The sequence below is a fragment of the Apteryx mantelli genome, chromosome 4 (genome assembly GCF_036417845.1).
Source record: "Apteryx mantelli isolate bAptMan1 chromosome 4, bAptMan1.hap1, whole genome shotgun sequence".
NCBI classification, from domain to species: Eukaryota; Metazoa; Chordata; class Aves; order Apterygiformes; family Apterygidae; genus Apteryx; species Apteryx mantelli.
This window is the reverse complement of record NC_089981.1, coordinates 63,472,114-63,490,796: the sequence shown is the minus strand read 5'-3', so window position 1 is coordinate 63,490,796 and position 18,683 is coordinate 63,472,114. Positions and strand designations below refer to the sequence as shown.

At 42.3% G+C, this 18,683-nt stretch overlaps 2 protein-coding genes across 5 annotated transcripts; one reads left to right on the top strand and one right to left on the bottom strand.

Moving 5' to 3' along the window:
• Positions 1–450: 450 nt before the first annotated feature.
• On the bottom strand, positions 451–9,020 carry COQ6 (coenzyme Q6, monooxygenase). Its single transcript, XM_067296778.1, has 12 exons — positions 8,834–9,020; positions 7,819–7,953; positions 7,147–7,205; positions 6,480–6,603; positions 5,906–6,036; positions 5,418–5,525; positions 5,252–5,314; positions 4,833–4,940; positions 4,226–4,428; positions 3,060–3,175; positions 1,952–2,118; positions 451–613 (listed from the first exon to the last, which is right to left on the bottom strand). The coding sequence occupies exons 1-12, from the start codon at positions 9,006–9,008 to the stop codon at positions 584–586; spliced, it is 1,419 nt and encodes a 472-aa protein (XP_067152879.1). The 5' UTR covers positions 9,009–9,020; the 3' UTR covers positions 451–583.
• A 34-nt stretch (positions 9,021–9,054) lies between these two features.
• Positions 9,055–18,522, top strand: FAM161B (FAM161 centrosomal protein B). 4 transcript variants are annotated; one of them, XM_067296771.1, is made up of 9 exons: positions 9,055–9,217; positions 9,681–9,996; positions 11,314–11,876; positions 13,608–13,945; positions 14,341–14,468; positions 14,910–15,077; positions 15,573–15,672; positions 17,056–17,186; positions 17,436–18,522. In XM_067296771.1, exons 2-9 carry the CDS (start codon positions 9,848–9,850, stop codon positions 17,524–17,526), a joined length of 1,668 nt encoding a protein of 555 aa, XP_067152872.1. In that variant the 5' UTR covers positions 9,055–9,217; positions 9,681–9,847; the 3' UTR covers positions 17,527–18,522. The 4 variants fall into 4 exon arrangements, with proteins under 4 accessions (XP_067152872.1, XP_067152873.1, XP_013795986.2 ...); XM_067296772.1 differs by lacking the exon at positions 9,055–9,217 and adding an exon at positions 9,464–9,566; XM_013940532.2 differs by lacking the exon at positions 9,055–9,217 and having other exon boundaries at positions 9,464–9,996.
• The last annotated feature ends 161 nt before the right edge of the window (positions 18,523–18,683 follow it).

Sequence of the window (18,683 nt, the reverse complement as noted above, 5' to 3'; positions counted from 1 at the left end):
CACAAGAAACACCCTGTAATAAATAAAGTACCAAGAATGGGGCAGGGAAGAGGGTACAGGAAAGGGAGATAGATTAGAGCTTTAAAAAATATCTGATATCCTGAGTTGACTCTCTTCTGCTGTAAACTATCCCTCCTTTCTGAGTGCAGGAAGTGGTAAGAACCCAGAAGTGACATTAACAGCTTCAGAAATCATGTTGGGGAACACTGAAAGTAGTTAAGCAGCAAAATTTGTAGCTGACAATAGAAAGATCCCATTCAGCACTGTGTATGTTAAGAGATAGGACAGACAGCTGTTTCCACTTCAGTCTTCAGTTCAAAAGGCCTGATTTAAAAGCACATTGTAAAGACAGTTCAGTGGCTGAAGACGTTATGGTACCATAGGAAGAAAACCCACATCCTCTTGAGAAGAGCAAGCAGATGAGACAGAAATTCTGTATAAAGCGGTAGATGGTGCAAAACACAGCTCAATCCTCACTTTTATTGTTAAATTAAAATAACACCTTTCAAAGATTCAAGTCAGTCATAGTCCTTTTAAGGGTAATGCATTCACTGACAAGCTGCAGTTCCAAATTGACAACAAATCACTTACTGGCAAAAGCCATGATTTGCTCCTAAAAAGGGGGAGAAAAAAAAGTAATTTGTAAACCGATAATAAACATACACTCTAGAAAGCAGCTATAGTCTCTTTCCCTTTCCCCTAGAGAAAACAATTCTTTCTCAGCCTTTTTAGTCATGCACAGAGCAACTATTCCTATATACTAGTAAATTAAAGAAGTCACAGCATTCTTTTCTCTTTCCTGAGCAGCATAAAACAGAGGAGTTAGTTACTGACAGGTTCTGTGCTCACAGGAGAGGTCTTCATTTGTTTTCTGCTTTGAACAAAGGAACAGAAAAAAGTACTGAGCACTGCAGCAGCAGTGTGCTGCTCTTTTTTAGTACAACTCATAAAGACACCTTTCCAGTGGTAGCTACTGAGCTTTGAGAAATTACTGCTCTTCCATTCATCTGGTGTCTTACTGTGACATAACTCAAGGAAAACACACCACCTGCATCTAATAGGAAAAGGTTACTTGACTGAGGGAGTAAAACGGTCAAATCAAGAACTGAGGAATCTAACTTCAGGGTGCCTGCAAGTTTTGAGAGCAGGTGGCTTAAAAAACATCATGACATCACAGCAATTAGGTCAAAGCTGTGTGGAAATTGGGCAGCGAGGCTGCAAACAGAAAAAGAATTTGTGTTGAAGACTGAACCTCCTTGCCAAGGCCTTCCTTTGGTAATTTTCATGAGACTTGCACTTTAGCCAGGAGAGAACAATTTAACAAAACAAATAGCATAGAAACAGATACTGATTTGAGCTGCAAACCAGATCTGTCAAGTCACCTGATGTCTTGGTCTTCACTGTTTTTCATCGAATTGCTTTTTCATAGTGCATTTCTGGAATGCACTCCAAGGTTTGAGGTTTTCGTTCCATAGCGAAATAAAGCCAAAGACTTCTAATGAGAGACGGCCTCTCCCTAAGACAGCTGAAGTTTGGGCCTTAACTTGAACAGAGGTGAACAATCCATTTCTAGTCCCTGTTCTTCATGAACACTAATTAATGGAGTAAGGCTCTCTCCATATCTCCTGCTGAAGTGTTTCAACAGCATACAAATAAATGTTTTGTGAGCCAGAAAGAGGGGGGGGGGGAAAAAAAGCACTTACTATCAACCAGGATACAGAGAATAGACACTCAGATCCCAGGCCTCTCCCTGTGCTGCCGAAGAAACCCCTAACTTCTGAGCCATCAGTTATTTAGGAATTCCTTAGGCTTATTCTGGACACAAAACTTCAGTTTGAGCAAGTTAACATTTTTCAATCAAAATGTTTCATTAAAAAAATCGTCAGTTTGTGGAAATTTAAAGAGTAATTTTGAAATTTTTGTATAGCCCTCACTAACGTAAGACTCTTACTTTGAGAGGAGGCAGGGCATTTGTTGCTTGCAATCCCCATGTCCTCAGCAACACCAAGGGAGCCAGCCTTGTGGAGTAAAGCCTCTTTAACACATCAGTAGCAGCTATCAAAGAGACATTATGCCTCTGACGCTCTGTCTCAAATTTTAAGAGATGTTTTAAGGAGCCTGTAAAAAATAAATACCCATATTAAAATTAAATTGCCACAAACAGTTGTGCACTTATCTATATAGCAGTCTCCACAGACATCTGAAAACACAGAAAGAGAACAGAGAAATGGTTCATCTTAGTAAAGATGTCATTCAGTCAGCTAGCTAGCTTCATCTCCTCACCTCTTTACCATCCAGCAGAACTATTTATTTTTTTTTAGCAGCTTTGAGATTTTTGGCATGGAAACTGCATGCAAGAATCTAACTGTCCACAACCAATGGACATCGGAACAGTTTTGCTTCAAAGGTGCTTGTGCCATTCAAACACAGGATAGCAGCATGCTTAACCTACAGAATCACAGAATCGCTGAGGTTGGAAGGGACCTCTGGAGATCACCTACTCCAACCCCCCTGCTCAAGCAGGGTCACCTAGAGCACGTTGCACAGGATCACGTCCAGGTGGGTTTTGAATATCTCCAGAGAAGGAGACTCCACAACCTCTCTGGGCAACCTGTTCCAGTGCTCTGTCACCCTCACAGTGAAAAAGTTTTTCCTCATGTTCAGATGGAAGTGTCTGTGTTTCAGTTTGTGCCCGTTGCCTCACGTCCTGTCGCTGGGCACCACTGAAAAGAGTCTGGTCCCATCCTCTCGACACCCTCCCTTCAGATACTTGTACACGCTGATAAGATCTCCTCTCAGCCTTCTCTTCTCCAGGCTAAACAGGCCCAGCTCTCTCAGTCTTTCCTCATAAGAGAGATGCTCCAGTCCCCTCATCATCTTTGTAGCCCTTTGCTGGACTTGCTCCAGTAGTGCCACATCCCTCTTGTGCTGGGGAGCCCAGAATGGTTCAAACGTGAGCCCAGTATGGCTCAAACAGAAATAACCCTTGCCCTGATGTTGGCAGCAAAGGCCTATAAGATTAATGATCTTACTGCTGCTTGGTTGTCTTGGATCCTTACCCAGATCTTTCCCGTTGAAGGCTGCTGCACTGAGGTAGTGTGCTAAACATGCAATATCACCAAAGCCCAGGTTTACACCTTGTCCTGCAAGTGGGTGAACTCTGTGTGCTGCATCCCTAGAGCAAGAGAAGACAAATTTATATCCCTTCTTGAAGAAGGCCATAATGGTCCTCAGTTTCCTCCTCTGACAAGCTCCAGAAGGGATCAGTACAGCACTTCTTGCCTCTTTGCAATGAACACCACCTTACAGCATTATATACACTTTCTCCAGTACCTCCACACTGAACTACCTGACTGCCTCTCCAGTTGTAAGAAGTCAGATCAGGCATGGGACAGGCCTTGATATTTTTGTGACATTGGCACAACATGAAGAATATCATCAGCATATTTCATAAACACAAGTAAGCAGACATCATCAACACAGATGAGAAATGGGATATCATTGAAAAGATTCTATTATGTGCAGGCTTATCTGTAAAGGACAAAGCCAGACACACTGATGAGGAATTCAAAGTTAGAGAAACAAGGTGAAATTTGAGCTTGAAATATAAGATCATGCACCTGTCCATTAACAAGGCATAAAGCAGAGGCTAACAAGTTGGAAACAAAAGAAGGTATATGATGCCATCCAAGGATTGCTATAAGCTACCAATGTACTACTGCTGTGGGATAAAAAAAAGCACATGCAACCTTAGAATGAAAAAGATGACATATTTTCCCTTCTCTGTAGACTACTGTACAAGAGTCTATGACATCCCATCTGGAATAATCTGTAAATTTTGTCATATTTTCAAGAAAAGTGAGTTGAAAACTCAAACTGGTACAGAGAATGGCTGCTATGATGTTTGGGGAAGTAAAGTTCCATCATGAGATACTGGATTGTTCTGCTGAACTGAACAATCCAGAAAGGGAAAATTATTACCTCCCAATTTACATCAAAAGCACACACAAGGGACAGAGAGCTACTCAGACAACAGGACTTTGTTCATGCAAGCAAATGATATAAACTGGTCCTGGATAAAGTCAAACTCAAATCAGGAATGTAAGGCTAACCATCGAATTTGTTAAATGGGAAAAGAAATACAACTGGTTGCAGTGCCAGAGGTGCTATACTAACATCATGCCTGCACCACTCACTCGCACAAAGGCTACATGGAGGACCTTACCCAATAAGGGCCACGCGGTGCTGGACGTACTGTGTTGCATGCCCCATTCCAAGAGGAAACATAGCTCGGCTCTTGGGATCTACTTTGGCAACACTTGGGGGCAGCTGACGGACTGCAGTCCCCGAAGGCCTCAGGAGTGAAACAGCAGATCGAAACATGGCCCCAGCGGCATCAATGAAATCAGTGTGGTTTATGTTGCTCCACTGAAGCCAAAAAAATAAAGCTTTAGATTTTACCCCAAACTCGACATACAGAAGAACCTGAGCTAGCTCCAAATACTGAATTTTAACCACTCAGACAAAAATAGATATGAGAAGAAACTGTCTTCATCACTTCAGGACGTAAAAGTCTCCAATCAAGAAAAGTCTACCCTTCCCATCTTTTGGAAAATTAGTTCAGTTCCTACTGTGACTTTCAGAACTAACTTAATTCAGTTATAAAGGATCATCCTTTCTTTGCTAAGTGCCTTTCTATTATCACCCTCTCCATAGGAAGGAACTTGAGAATCCACCTCTCCCATTGCTATTCTTTAAGTTGTAGGATTCTATCGTATTTCTCACAATTGCAACAAAGTTGGCCTCATATCTACCACAAGGCTGATACTCACAAAGGCAGAGTTGATGCTATCAACAAAATTTTCCTCATCCATAGTGAGAAGTTCTGATGCATGTTCATGTGACGTAGACCAAACCAGAGAGCTGGCAGTGTCAGAGAGCTAGTTAAGAAAACCTCAAGGGTCAGGATCAAGAGAAAAAGAAACAAAACCCCCAAACAATGCAAGAATTTCCCCAATCCCCTCCCCACAGCAATCCATCTGCATGTTACTTTTCCAGCCCATATTGCTACAAGTGGGAAACACCAAAGACAAAGTGAGATGGCGGGAGGGGAAAACAAAAGCTGTAAATGAAAAGTATAAGGCAAACTCTTAAGAGAGAGAACCAACATAGCAAGGCACAGACAGAAGCAAAGTTACTAGAAAAGAACAGACTAAAAAATAAAAAATGCAGAGGTCACTAGGCATCTTACCGGAAGAAGTGCAATTGGCCCTGCGGGAAGGAACCTCTGCCATGCTACGTTATTGTCTGTGGCCTATAGTGGAAAGAAGCAAGGAGACAGTTAAGAACTAGTGATCTGGTGTCCTCTGTTTAAGCTGTTCTGCTGCTTATGGAAGAGCCAGTTTGCAGAATCTCACCTCAGACAAAAGAAGAGTAGCCACCACAGCTGACTGGTCATACCGATGCTCGATGTTCTGAATTTCAGCTTCCTTCCGGACCACAGAGTTATGACCATCCGCACCAATCTGCAAAACAAAGAGATACAAGGCAACTTCTTCAACTGCTCCTAAGAAAGCCGGCATTCCAGTCCACAAACCTCTCCTGCATGTAGACATATTTTTGTTTATATAGAAGCAAAAAAAAAAAAAAAAAAAAAAGACTCCCCCAAAAACAAAAAACATGGCCCTTTCTGCTCTTGTCCAATTCAGCATAGTCTTCTTGCATCAGTTTCAGAGAAGGCTAGGCACTGTGTGTCTCTTAGCATCTCTGACAGAGAGTTAGCCACTCACCTCACTCAAGCCCTCCACTTGGGTGGAGCGGCACACACGGAATCAGAACCAAATCCAGTGGAAAGGACTTGGGCAAGAGATGGTGCCTGATCAACAGAAATAAAAAGTTTAGTTACCAGCAGTTTGGTCTGAAGTCTGCGTCCATCAGCTAACTCAATTTGGACCCAAGGGCTTGTGTCACAGCTGTGATAAGGAAGGGGCCAGGTATACCCGACTGCTCTGCTCCTGTAGAAAACCTCCACCCGGTCTGATGGGAACACAAAGTACCACGGTCACAGCATGATACAGACAGGAAAAAAGAAAATATCACTATAACAGCAAAGGGCTAGGCATGTCATAATGGCATACTAATAGATTACAATTCTCAGGACACCCAGAAAGAATAATCCGGCCAACCCTTCACCACTGCAAAGACTGCTCTGGATAGAAAGCTACAGATCTTTTCATTACATCTACATTTTGGTGAGACTATGTTCTGGAGAAGCACACAGGCTACACAGCTTGAAGACATTCCCATGCAGAGGACAGATTTCCACCACCCCCTATCCCCCCATTCAAGAAGCTGCCTAGGTCTCAGTTATTTGTTAGATGAATTTTCTTTCCTCCTCTCATAACTTGGCATACCCAGCAGAAGGCAAGTCACTGAAAGCTCTCTGCAGTAAATCAAGTATTAAGGAAGTTGTCCACTACCTGCTACTGCATCTAACTGTTTCGTGAGTGCAGACATAATGACATCATTCTCCACTATGTAACCCATGTCATCTAAGTTGTCTTTCTCAAAAATGATCATGGCTTCCGAACAAGCATCCCACACCTACAAAGAAAAAACACATTACATGAAGCTATATGGTAAATAAGTGCTGTTTCTTTCAGGGATATCAATGAATTCATCGTAACAACAAAAGGAACCAGACAATCTAGAAATATAGAACTAGAGAAAATGTCCCGGATTACTGTTTAGGCACATCACATAATTCCTTTCATAAAATGATCTACATCCATCTCAAAAACTAATTATAAAGATAAAAAGAAAGTCCTTCATCCTTACTTCCTGTTACATAATTAACACATAACGCTACCCTAACACCTTTACCTTTATTTTTGTTTTTCCTGATTAGTTCCCCTGCCTCAATATCTACAGCTTCCATTAGGAATCAACCTTTCAGTGTCTAACATCCAGACTTTGAGAACACATATTTCTGAGAAGGCTGCCCCAACAAAAAAAGTAACAGGAATCATTAACAGCATGACCTGCCCTTTGCCAAAGAAGTAATAAACTTTGGATCGTTAGTCTAAGTACTGCTGAGAATTCAAATTAGACAGACACAGAGCACATTTGTAGCCATAATTAAGGCACCTGCATTCGTCGAAATGATTTAAATCTCAGACTGCAGACATGATCCCAGGCACCAAAACCTAAAAGAGAAAGGACAGCAGTGCATGGAGACACAGGTTCACATGCGACATCGAGACCTCCAAAAAACTGATGTTCACTTTGAGCTCTCTCCTTGACTATCACCAGTAACTTCTTTCCAGCTTGCCTAGACTCAGCTTTCCCGCTCTGTGAGAGTGCTAGGTCTGCACTGATACAAAGGAGAAATTCATGGCCATCACTGTTCTGAACTTTTCTTTCTCCATAAGGAATCAAGGTTCAAATCTGCCTTTGAAAAGAAAATCAACCAGGAAAAATGAGTTACCAGACTACAGAACACTAAGGACGTGGAAAACACATACCCATTTTGTGAAGAGAGCATTCCAGATGCTGTAGAGAGCAGCTTAGGACCTTAGGCCTAATGCCACAAACATTTATGTAACAAATCAGATGAAGATACCAGAATGTGGATCCCTGTTAACTAGACAAACCTGATTTAATTACCTCAATTCAGCATGCACAATACTAAGAGAAAATGCCAAATACTTTTGGCCCACATAGGATGAAGGCAGCAGATACTCAAAGGGGCCTTATTTTAACAAAATAAAACCAGCTCAAATTTGCAAATAAAAATGCAAACAAAAAAGTTATACTTACTGCTTAGGAGGGTTGCTGAACCTGGGGAGATGGAACTGACCCTGTTACTGTAACTATCTGGCAAGTGGTCATACTCTTTCCTAGGACCAGCCTCCAGTAAAGCAATTTTCTTATCATGGAAGTGGATATCATGCCCTAAAATAACCAAATATATGCTTTATTATAATATTCCTCCCAAAAAACTCATTTCTTCATTTTTGTATCAAGAAGTCCAATGTGTTTTTGTAATGAGATAGTATAAACGCAAACCTTTATAAAGAAAGGCATTTATAATATGGGTTTTGACTAGGCAGGTAAAATTTAGTATTTTGAAAGTTTGATTACAGTCCTGCTACTGAGGTTGACAACCCCTTTGCAGTTAAAGCATGGATTAAACATTTTCTTTTTGTATGACTTTTATATTTTTGTGTATATTTGTGGTTTTTAACATATTTGTGTACATTTTGGTATGAAAGTGTACTTAATGAATGAATACTGCAACACTTATTCCAAGCACAGATCACTTTTTAATGGGCTTAAATGTAAATTCACTAATTAAAGGAAGAGATTTTTAAAAAGAGCTCTTGGTTTTACTACTGTAATATTTATCAATTATATTAGTCTTGTCTTTATCGTTATATTTTGGTTGTTATATAGGTCAAGTTATATAGGTCAAGTTTGGGGTGCTGTCCCGAGCAAAAGAAAATAAGGAAACTCCACAGTGGGATCCCGAACACTAAGATCCTTAGTGGTAACAGCAGTTTTCATACTGCCGCCAGCGGGGATTAGAATTTAGGTCAACTTATAAAAGTATCCCCGAAACACGGCGTCTTGGGGAAACCCCCACTGAAACACCTGCTCAACGGCCGAGGCAGCCAGAGCGGGCAGCGGCGCTCCAAGAGCCGCAGAGCCACCAACTCTCGCGACCCGGCACAGGGGAGCGGAGCGCCGGGAGCCCCGACCGGGGTGCTGCCGGCGGCCGCGCGGCGGGAGGCCCGGCCGGCCCGGCCCGGCCCGGCGAAGGTGGCGGCCTTACCCAGCGCCGCGGCCATGGCGCTCCCGACCATGCCCCCGCCCGACACCACCACGTCGTAGAGCGGCGCGGCGCTGGCGGCTGCTCGGGCCGGGGCCCGCGGGCCGCCCCCCCCCGGGCGGAGCCGCAGCCGCCCCCGCAGCTTGGACAGGAGCCCCCGCCCGCACGCGGCCGCCATCGCTGCGGAAGTGACGACCCCACCCGAACACCACCTACTGCCGACGTCCGAGCGGAAGTGACTCTAGGAAACCACGACAACGGCGACACCCCTTCCTGGGAGACAACGAGCGAGCGCCGGGGACCGCTCCGTCCTGGAGACTGGTTGGCTGCTTAGGCCGTGACGACAAGAAAGAAGGGCGGAGCCCGCGGCCGGGCCCCGGTGCTGAGGTGAGGGGCGCGGCGCGGCCTTCGCGGGGGGGAGCAGCGAGGCGCCGCGCCCGGGACAGCGGGCCGGTACCGCGGGGCAGCGCCGCCCGCGGCCCCCGCCGGCAAACGGGAGCCGCCGCTGCCGCGCGCGGGCCGGCCGGGTCCAGGCCAGCAGCCGACGGCTTTTCCCGAGGTGGTCTGAAAAACACGAGCGCGGGTCACCGAGGCGAAACGCGCGACGTGCTCGAGCGCTGGCAACGACCTGCGCTGCCGCGGTCCCGGCCAGTGGCGAGCAGCCCGGTGCTAGCGGGGTGTAAATCTTCTTCACGTTGTATTTAACATCCACCAGTAGCTGACAGCGCGGCAGGAGGTAGCCCAGCAGGGCTGTGGTTGTAGCGCGGGAGCTCCCGGGTGCAAGCTGGGCAGCCTGAGCAGCTCAGGAAAGTCACCTCTACGTTTCTGATCCCCAACTCTGATTTTCCAGGTGCTTCCACCTAAAGCTTCCTCAGACCCAGAGGCAGACGAAACTGGGAATAACAGACACCCTCGGCCCAGAGCTGATGAACTTCTGCCTCTTCTGCGATCAGGCAAGGAGTTGGGAGCTCCCTCAGCCTCCGCTCAGGTTATTACGAGGCACTGCAGTCTCTCAAGATGAAAAACAGGCAGTCTCTGTTGGAACTGGGTTTACAATCCCAGGTGAAGCTAGCAAACAACCATAAGCTATCCCAAGAGGATGAGGAACTTGAAGATTTTTTCCAAGAATCATTAATTCTGCATGACAAATTGTATGATGCTCTCAGGTAGGATGTTTTTTGTCAAGGCACAGCACAATCCCGTGGATCTTAGGATGTGGGGAACTCCTTCCTTCCTGGTCTGTTAGATGCAGAGCTGCTGCTTCTCCCCATTCCCAGCTTCAAACAGTAATGAGACTCAGTGGGAATTCCCAAAATGCACACATGCATATATCTGTCCATACACATACAATACCAAATGTATCTGCACAGACAGGAAGACAGTGCCTTAAAAGGTGCCCACATAAACACAAACAGCATGCACGTAAAACATGAGCAACGTATATGGCCCAATCCTGTTCCTGCTCATTAGCTAATCAGGCTTAAAATCTGCTAGCGGATCACACACACACGTCTCTAGTGTCCAGTCCTCAGACCACCGACTCTGCAGTGTCTAGCCCTCAGATTTCTTATCTACTTACTGGTTAGTACAGCTTGAAGTTCGCTAGCAGATCGATCTCTCTCACGCACAATATAGATAGAAATAGAAGATAGATAAGAAGATAGAAGACGATAGGACAGACTGCAGCAAACAGGCACACAGCTTGGCCAGGCAAGCGCAGGTCTTGGCCAGGAACCTGCTTACACACCATCAGCCTCTTCTGTTCCCCCCTCCTCCCCATTTGCCTATGCTTGGACCTTCTTGGCCCACCTTGATCCCTCCATTTCCCTGCATTTGATCCTTCCCTAAACATCTCATAAGTTTTACCCAGTCCTACAATGAACCTCAGATATCGCATAAGAAGTTTACTCTTCAGTGAGAGCCATGATAGTCTTGTTTTTTCTCCTTATTATCAATTACATGGTCATCTTATCAGCTACAAAGTTTCTAGCTAAGGGTCTTCAAAGTTATGCTCGAGTGGTTCCTTGTAATGGCCCTTCCATCAGTGTCTTAGGAATTTGGTTGTTTGTTACTGTCTCCCTTATCTGCTGTTTGTTAGGGTTTGTGCATCTGTGTTTGATTTATTGCTTCTCCTGTTTCTTGTCTTTGTCTTTTATGTTGAATAGCCATTAGTCAGATATCCTTACAGTTGGAACTTTCTATTTTACTTTCAACCCTTCTGGAAATTGTGAACTAGCAGCATAATATATTGCATTCCAAAGCTAAGTAGGCATAACTGCTATTTTGCACATGGAAAACAGAAAAGCACAAGCTATGCTCACAAACTTGGTAGCAAAGCAAAACACAGAGATGGAGAACAATAAGGCCTAGGCCTGTCTTTTAACAGCTGAGCCTACAGTATCTTTCTCTTAATCAACAGCATCTCCCTCCTTTTCATTCTGATTTCTAATAATTTCCCTTATTTCTCATTTATCTATATCTAGTCATACATCTGGTAACAAAAGACAATCCAGTTCTTTGACTGACCTCACACTGGACAGCACCTGGGATCAGCAAAAGCCTCACTTATTTCCTAAATCCTACTTGAGGCCAAAGAGCGCTTCATCTCCCTGGATCCCTTCCATCACCATCCCTCAGCCCTTCAAAATGACAATGCGGGAAGCTCACAAAAAGTCCCAGCTGATGAAGTCATATGTGTTTCTTGAACTAGACAAACAGAGAGACAAAAGGCAAAGCCAGGATGAAGCAGAATGTCAGAAACAATTCCGGGCACAGCCTGTACCTGCCCATGTGTTTCTGCCTCTTTATCAGGAAATAATGGAACAGAATGAGATTCGCAGGCAAATAGCAACACAGAAAAGAAAGGAGCTGCTACTTTCAAGTCAGCGCCCCTTCAGTTTTCTGGAGAAGGAGGAGAAGAAGAAAGAAGCTATCAGACAGAAGTTCCTGGCAGCAGCAACCCTAAATGAGAGCTCCAAACAGAAGCAAGTCAGTAGGAAAGTCCCTAAGTCTACATATGACCCACTTCTTGGAGATAAACTCAAAGGTAAATGCCAGGGCTCTTCCTGTAAAAAAAAAAAAAAAAACCTCCATGATTGTCCCTCAGTGCCTCAATGCTGGCTTGTAGAATCATGGCTTACATAGTGTTACTTGGAGCATAAAGCAAATATCAATATGTCTTCTAGTCTAGTCTCCTGTATATCACTGATCATTGCATTTTATCTAGATACCTTTACAGTAGGGTTTCCTAGATTTAGTGATCTTGCATCACTGTCAGCAGTAGCAGTTCTGCACCACTCCAATGCACATGTGGGAGCATTGAGCTGTTCAGACAGATTTGCACACCCCTTTTGCTGCAATTCATGACAGTTTGGGGATCTTTCCCAAATTAGGGGATTAACAGGTCCCAATTACTGAATTCCACATCTTCAGTTAGACTAAAGGGACTTAGATGTTGTGTGGCACAGACAAACATGAAGACAGATGTAGTGCCAGAGGTGTTCAAGGTCCATGCAACATCTTGGAACTGATAATTTTACCCTCACCAAAGATCTGTGCTGCACAGGACCCCTGGGAGACAAATGTTTCATGAGTCCAAATCAGGCAATTATTTCATTGTAAGCAATAGCGCAGCAGGCCAGTCACTCATGCCATTTTTAGTTACCTTCCCACTCGATCTCCACCTTCTCATTAGGTGCTAAAATCGGTGAGGGAGGTACTAGAACCATCCAGTCAGAGAGGCAGTCAAGGAAATTTCCCTGATGTTCTTTCTTTCAGATGTCTTAAGCCCTCACAGTTACAAGTCTGAAGTAAATGATACCGACTTAACACTTGAATACAGGAGCTAAACCAGTCCTTGATAATTCTCATTGCTTTTTTCACACCTTTCTTTTTTTACTGTTTTCATTGTTTTCTTTTTCAGTATACACCAGTTTTCATCAGAAAACATTATGTTGTAATGTGCTAACCTAAAGAGAAAGGTGAAAGAGAGCAGACAAAGGACAAGCCATTGTTCTGTTTCCACCCTTATTGCATGAGAAGTGAGGCAGAATGAACATTTCATACCTCAGTCAATACAAATTTATAAACAGACCCAAAAAAGTCTCATTTTCCAAACAGCAATATATTTTTTTTTCTAAAAGCAGAAACTAACTGTTTGTCTACATTTTTATAAACATTTAGTGTAGCACAGGACAGGACATAGTTTTACACCGTATCTCAGAGACACGTTCTTTCTATGGAAAATTTGTCACAGAAGTGACAAGACAAGATCCATTCCTCAACATCCTCGTTACTTAAAGTCTTTTCCAATATAGACAAACACTGCTGGATACTACATAGAAAACCCATCATCCATTACAAGTGTATTTCAACAGCCTGTTTGGATCACGTGGTTAGTGTAATGACATAAAGTGCCATATGAAAAGTAGAACCTTAATTACTATAACCTTTCTGCAAGAAAAAGGGCGGAGTTATCTGGTACCCCTAAGAACAGGAATATGTGAAGAAGGCCTGTTCAGTAACTTACTCTATCATGAGGGAAAGACATACCTAGTGATTAATACCTGAGGAAGATTAATACCCTTTTTGTAGGGATTTTTTTTTCTGGTGAGTGGGGCAGGGTGTTGAAAGTGGGGAAAGAGAACAGAAGATGTCTGGTCTCCTATGTTAGCAGCTGCTATCATAAAAAAGGGTTTTAGAGTTGTGCACTAGCAGTTTCACAGCCTTTTACATCTCTCATACTCTTCTTCTCATTGCTTTGATTTTTATCCATTAGAAGCTGAACTCTACAGAGAAATCCGCATTCAAATGAGAGCCAAGGATTTGCTGGAAAGCTCTGTAGCTCCTATTGATACTAGCAACTGTCAGAGGGAGCCTCAGGCCCGAAATGCCACTAAAACTAAGCAAGAGCGGCTTGGCTTCTTGCAGGACAAAAGCTTCAGCTTCAAGCCAAGGATTAATCCAACAGTACCAGACTTTGAAGGACTTTACTGGGCATTTCAGAGGGAAGCAATAAGGAGACGAGAAATCAAAGAAGCAACTTGTAATAAACCGTTTAAACTAAGAACATCCAATCTCCGCTGCAGGCAGAGGCAGGCTAATGAAAAGATAAAGGTGAGATGACTGGGTATTTCTGTGGTGCTGTTCTCTCTGATCCAAATGGCAAAAGTTTCTAAATTTATAGCATTTTTAATGGATGATTAATGTTCCTTAGTGGGACCTCTGCCTTTGTCTCAGGAGTACTACAGAATTCTAGGACAAACCAGACAACAAAATTTTACATAGAGAAATGAGCTACAACACCTAAGGCTCAGCCCACCCTTCCATATTCCTAATCAAGTCTCCTTGCTTCTCTTCCATCACCCCATCCCCATGTTAATTCCTACTGATGGAAGAGAGAAGAATGAGTGGATTGCCCATGTGCCCCAACTGATCTCTTTGGTAGACAAAGAACAGAGGAGATTCTGTACTGTGAAAAAATGTACTGAATCAAACTCCATTTCTTTCAGGATTCCCAGCAGCTTTCCAAGGTTTCCATGCAAAAAAGTCATTCTCTGACTGGACTTTCCTCTCTTTCTTCCAATACCCTTCCAGTGCATATTACAGATGCAACAAGAAAAAGAGAATCTGCTATTAGGTAAGTAGAAAAGTTTGTCTACAAGACCATACCCCAACTAATAACAAAAATGGAGAAAAAAAGTTAATGCTTTCTCTCATCATGTCAGCTACATTTCCAAGATTTAAAATATGTAGTATTTACTGAAAAAAACACACGCATCTCCAGCTTCAGTGAGATACCTCTTCCTGTCACATTCTTTTGTATTATCATGCTGTGTTTTATATGCACATTTGTTTGTATCAAGCACCTATTAACCCTTTCTAAATGTTTCTCACTATAGCTGGTCTTCTTTCCTTGCTATCTCTTGCCCTGCTTTGCAACTGTTTTGAGAGTTGCATAGTTGCCTGTCTGAAACTGCTTTTCTCCCTACAGGACTACAAAAGTGAAAATCTCAGCTAGCACACAGACTAGCACTCTGGAGTGAACCTGTTATCTCATTACTAACTTTCGCCTATATAGATATTCCCAAGACAACAAAAAGGAAAGGGACAAAGAAGGAAATAATTGGCTGGAGAAACACAAAAAAAAGTGTCAAGCTATCCATAAATCAGTGAATAGCCGAGCAAAAGCCCTGGATCCACATAAAAGTTTGGAGGAAACACACAAAGAGAAGGCAAAACAGAACTGGTCAGTATACTATTCTGCACATAGATAACTGTTTGCTGCAATAACTGAGGATCATCAGAAAATTCTTTAGGAGGAATTGGGCCTAAGAGCCTACTTTCCCAACCTAATATTTTTGGCTGCCATACCCCTTTCACATTCATTTGGATTTCTTGACAGTCTAGCAGTACTCTTTCCAAACAGAATAGTTTCTTTTAAATTAGCATTTGTAGCAAATAATTTGTACAAGCCAGCCAACTGAAATGTGTCATCTGGAAAAACATACAGAAGATACGGTTTTGTAAAAATGTGAACACAGGTTCTCTGCTCACACTCTAGTAGTAAAGCTTTGCTAAGGGTACGTAACTTGCCAGAAATAACAGTGTTTTGGCCAGCATTCAGAATCAAGACAATTACCAGAGACATTTAAAGGACAAAAATAGTTATTGAGAATTCCTGGTTCCTGATCAGCTACAGTAAGAGGGAACTTTGATTAGACAGGGAACTTTTCCATTTCAGGCAAAGTATCAGAGAAAGAACAAAGGAATACAGAAAGGAGCTGGAAGAAATGCAGCTGCGAGTCAAGAACAGACCATACCTCTTTGAACAGGTCACCAAGGTAACTGGTCAAAGTTCCAGAGTGTTTCTGGATGACAGGATACATTGTCTTTCACTAAGACAGGAATTAGGAAATCTAGTCTCAAGTTGGTCTTGGATAAGAAGATGCAAATGTTTGTTTAGTCTCTAGACTACAGTCGAAATAACACATGGAACAGCCACTCAAGTGTTTTTTTAAACTCTTTCCCACTCCTTGAAAAACCACGCAGACTGATTTCATGGTTGTAGGGCTTTCCAATACCTCATAAATATTGCAATCAAAATACAAGGCCTGATCAAAATTAAGGCTTTATCACACCAAATATTGTATGAATACCTGATTCTGCCCCTGAATACAATAGCCTATAGTCTAGAAATTTTAAATTTTTTAAACCTTTTCCAGTTGAGCATTTGTTCTTCATATCTCTAGTGCTACTTGAAAAACATTAATGATAGTTAAGTCACTTATATCACCTGCAAGCTCTACAGTCTGTGGTTGTGTTCAGCACATCTCATCCTAACAGTACCATTTGCTTATCTGTATTGTACTAGAAAGGTAGATACAAACCTTACTCTGTAGAACGTATCTTTCTCTGAGTTTTCCCTTTCAGTTCTGTCTCCTTGCAGGGTTGATAGCTATCTGGTTAGAGACATAATGACAATATATAGCTATATGTTGATTTAAGATTTCACAACAGAAGCATCCCCTTGGTTATCGGAGGCAGAAAACACATTTGTGTGATAAATTTTTATAATATTTCTGTTTGTTAGATTGGTAAGAATTAACTAGTATCAATGGCATTCACTCATCTTGAGACAAGATTTCTATCCTTCCATACATAACACCTTAATCTTTTGGAATTGGCCAGGCCCTCTGGAAAACTGTCATCTCAGACAATATTAATTTGCAAGGAGTCAGTAAGGAGATAGGAACCAAGATGCCTGGTTTTCAGTTTTCTGAAGATGAGCTGATGTGAAGCTCTTTCACAAGCTCTGTTTATTGAACTCCACTGTGGTTAGTGCTTACAAGTTGCAAGTGACTAGGCTTCCATAATTTCTCACAACCCTTTTTTTGCACATATTTTCAATTAGAGTGTCAGAGTCAGGACTCAGACACGAGTATGCTAGTCTGTTAAGACTGGAGTGCACTAGAGGTAAGGAAACAGAAGAAGGAAGAAAAAAAGAACAGGAGCAGAAGAAGGTGAGCTCCTGCTTTGAGAGAGCTGTGGGATACAATTTCCTAGTATTTAACGTTGGTACTGTACTCTGTGGATGACAGTAATACTGGATAGGGGCTTTGTGCCCTGTTGTTCTCATTAGGAGTAACAGCCATGAACTTTAAAACCTGACCATTATGTGGAAGCCCAGTTCTACATACTTACTGTTTTAAGTTTCAACTTCATAGCGTGATGCTCGTCAAGAAGCAGAGCGTCGCTACAGACACACCCTCCAGCAGGTTGGGCTAAGCGAAGAATTTGTAAGGAAAAAAGGAAAAGATGCCACTGACTTTCTGGAAGAAGACCCTAACATTCACAGGTAATAATATAATACAACTCTTTTGCCTTTGACTAGAAATATTTTCCTTTTTTTATAAAAGCATTCCAGTTCGTATCATTAGTGTAGGCAAAATTAAATCAGCTCTGCTCCTTTTATTAAGCATCATAGATTCTCAATCTTAACTCCTGTGACTGCTAGGCAAGCATTCTACTTCCTACGCACAGGACAAAGCAGGAAGTAAGCACATGCAAAACATTTCCAGTGCTTAGACAATTACTGTTTCTGCAGAGCACCAAAGCCTCAGGGTGAAAAGGACAACTGTACTGCAGAGGAAGGAGAGCTTCAGGAGGAACAGAGAGGAAAGGAGGTGGCAACATAAGACCTAGCAGAAGACTCCATCAATCATCTCTTGGTTATTTTTTTAATTCAAGATTCTCAGGTTAACCCTTAGGAACATACTGTTCTAGGATAACACCTAAGAATTGCACTGGGGTGAGATGCAAGAATTTAGTCACTGGGGTGAGAGGCAAGAACTTTAAAAAAAAAAAAAGATTAACTCTTGTTTAGAGCACTTCTTGTCCAACCCAACAAACTCTGCAGCCTCCCTTAGTCCTCACAAGTGTTCCTCATGTGAGCTATTCCCTGTCAAGAGACTGCCTGAAGCAAAAAGAAAGTTAAAAACATTCAAGCAATAGCTCTGTATAAAAGTAGATATGAAAGATTGAAGAGATGCATCCTTTAGCATCAGCTCCTTGTGTTCATGCCACAGAAGCCTACAGAAAGGGAAAGATTCCTTTCAGTGTGCTAAAACCTGGTTTATCCATATATGCATTAGAAGAAATTTAAGCAAGATATTTCTACAGAATAACAGGATATGACTTACCTCATAAGAAGACTCAGAGAAAAGTTCTTCTCTGGCATGTTACCTCTCCATTTACTAATTAGCAGCTCTGCTCCTTCCTCCCATTAGGAAGAAGCAATAGTCTTTCTATATTAATATCTCTCCCATATTCCACTATTTAAAACTCAGTTTTAAACACCTATCATTTTTTAATTTGACCTGAAAAACAAAAAAAAATTAGGAAGGTTGTTGTAATTAAACAATGCATCAGTTTGGATGTTATTGTCCTAATTCTCTTATTACTGGTGTATCAAAGATGCAATCTGGTGGAAGCAAGATTAGGTATTACCTATAAGTATGTTGCACTCTAATGCCTGGGGCATCTTAAATAGTATAGCTCACATATTAGAGATCATCCCTTACCTGGTAATAATAAGATTCCCCAAAATACAAACCCTTACTACCTGGGATGTTTTCTGAGTATTATGATATCAAAGCACTTTGAGATTAAAAGATTTTAAAATGGCTATTTGATGTTTCTGTGTTGTCCAATTTCTTTATGAATCTTTTCCTCACTTCTTAAATGGAAATTGTGTCTGTTTTTATGTTCTTTAACTCAATCCATTTGTCCTTAAACCATAACAACAAAACCTCATCATCAGATTAGAAATCAGATCAGTACAGATCAGTATCTG

Excerpts from the sequence above, each read along its gene's own strand:
- COQ6 (XM_067296778.1), bottom strand. The coding sequence starts at position 9,008 with ATGGCGGCCGCGTGCGGGCGGGGGCTCCTGTCCAAGCTGCGGGGGCGG. Across the intron at positions 5,315-5,417 it reads CTACTCTTCTTTTGTCTGAG|GCCACAGACAATAACGTAGC; the intron begins GTGAGATTCTGC and ends TTTCCACTATAG. Across the intron at positions 614-1,951 it reads ATGCCCTGCCTCCTCTCAAA|GAGCAAATCATGGCTTTTGC; the intron begins GTAAGAGTCTTA and ends CCCCCTTTTTAG.
- FAM161B (XM_067296771.1), top strand. The coding sequence starts at position 9,848 with ATGAAAAACAGGCAGTCTCTGTTGGAACTGGGTTTACAATCCCAGGTG. Across the intron at positions 13,946-14,340 it reads AGGCTAATGAAAAGATAAAG|GATTCCCAGCAGCTTTCCAA; the intron begins GTGAGATGACTG and ends CATTTCTTTCAG. Across the intron at positions 17,187-17,435 it reads GAAGACCCTAACATTCACAG|AGCACCAAAGCCTCAGGGTG; the intron begins GTAATAATATAA and ends CTGTTTCTGCAG.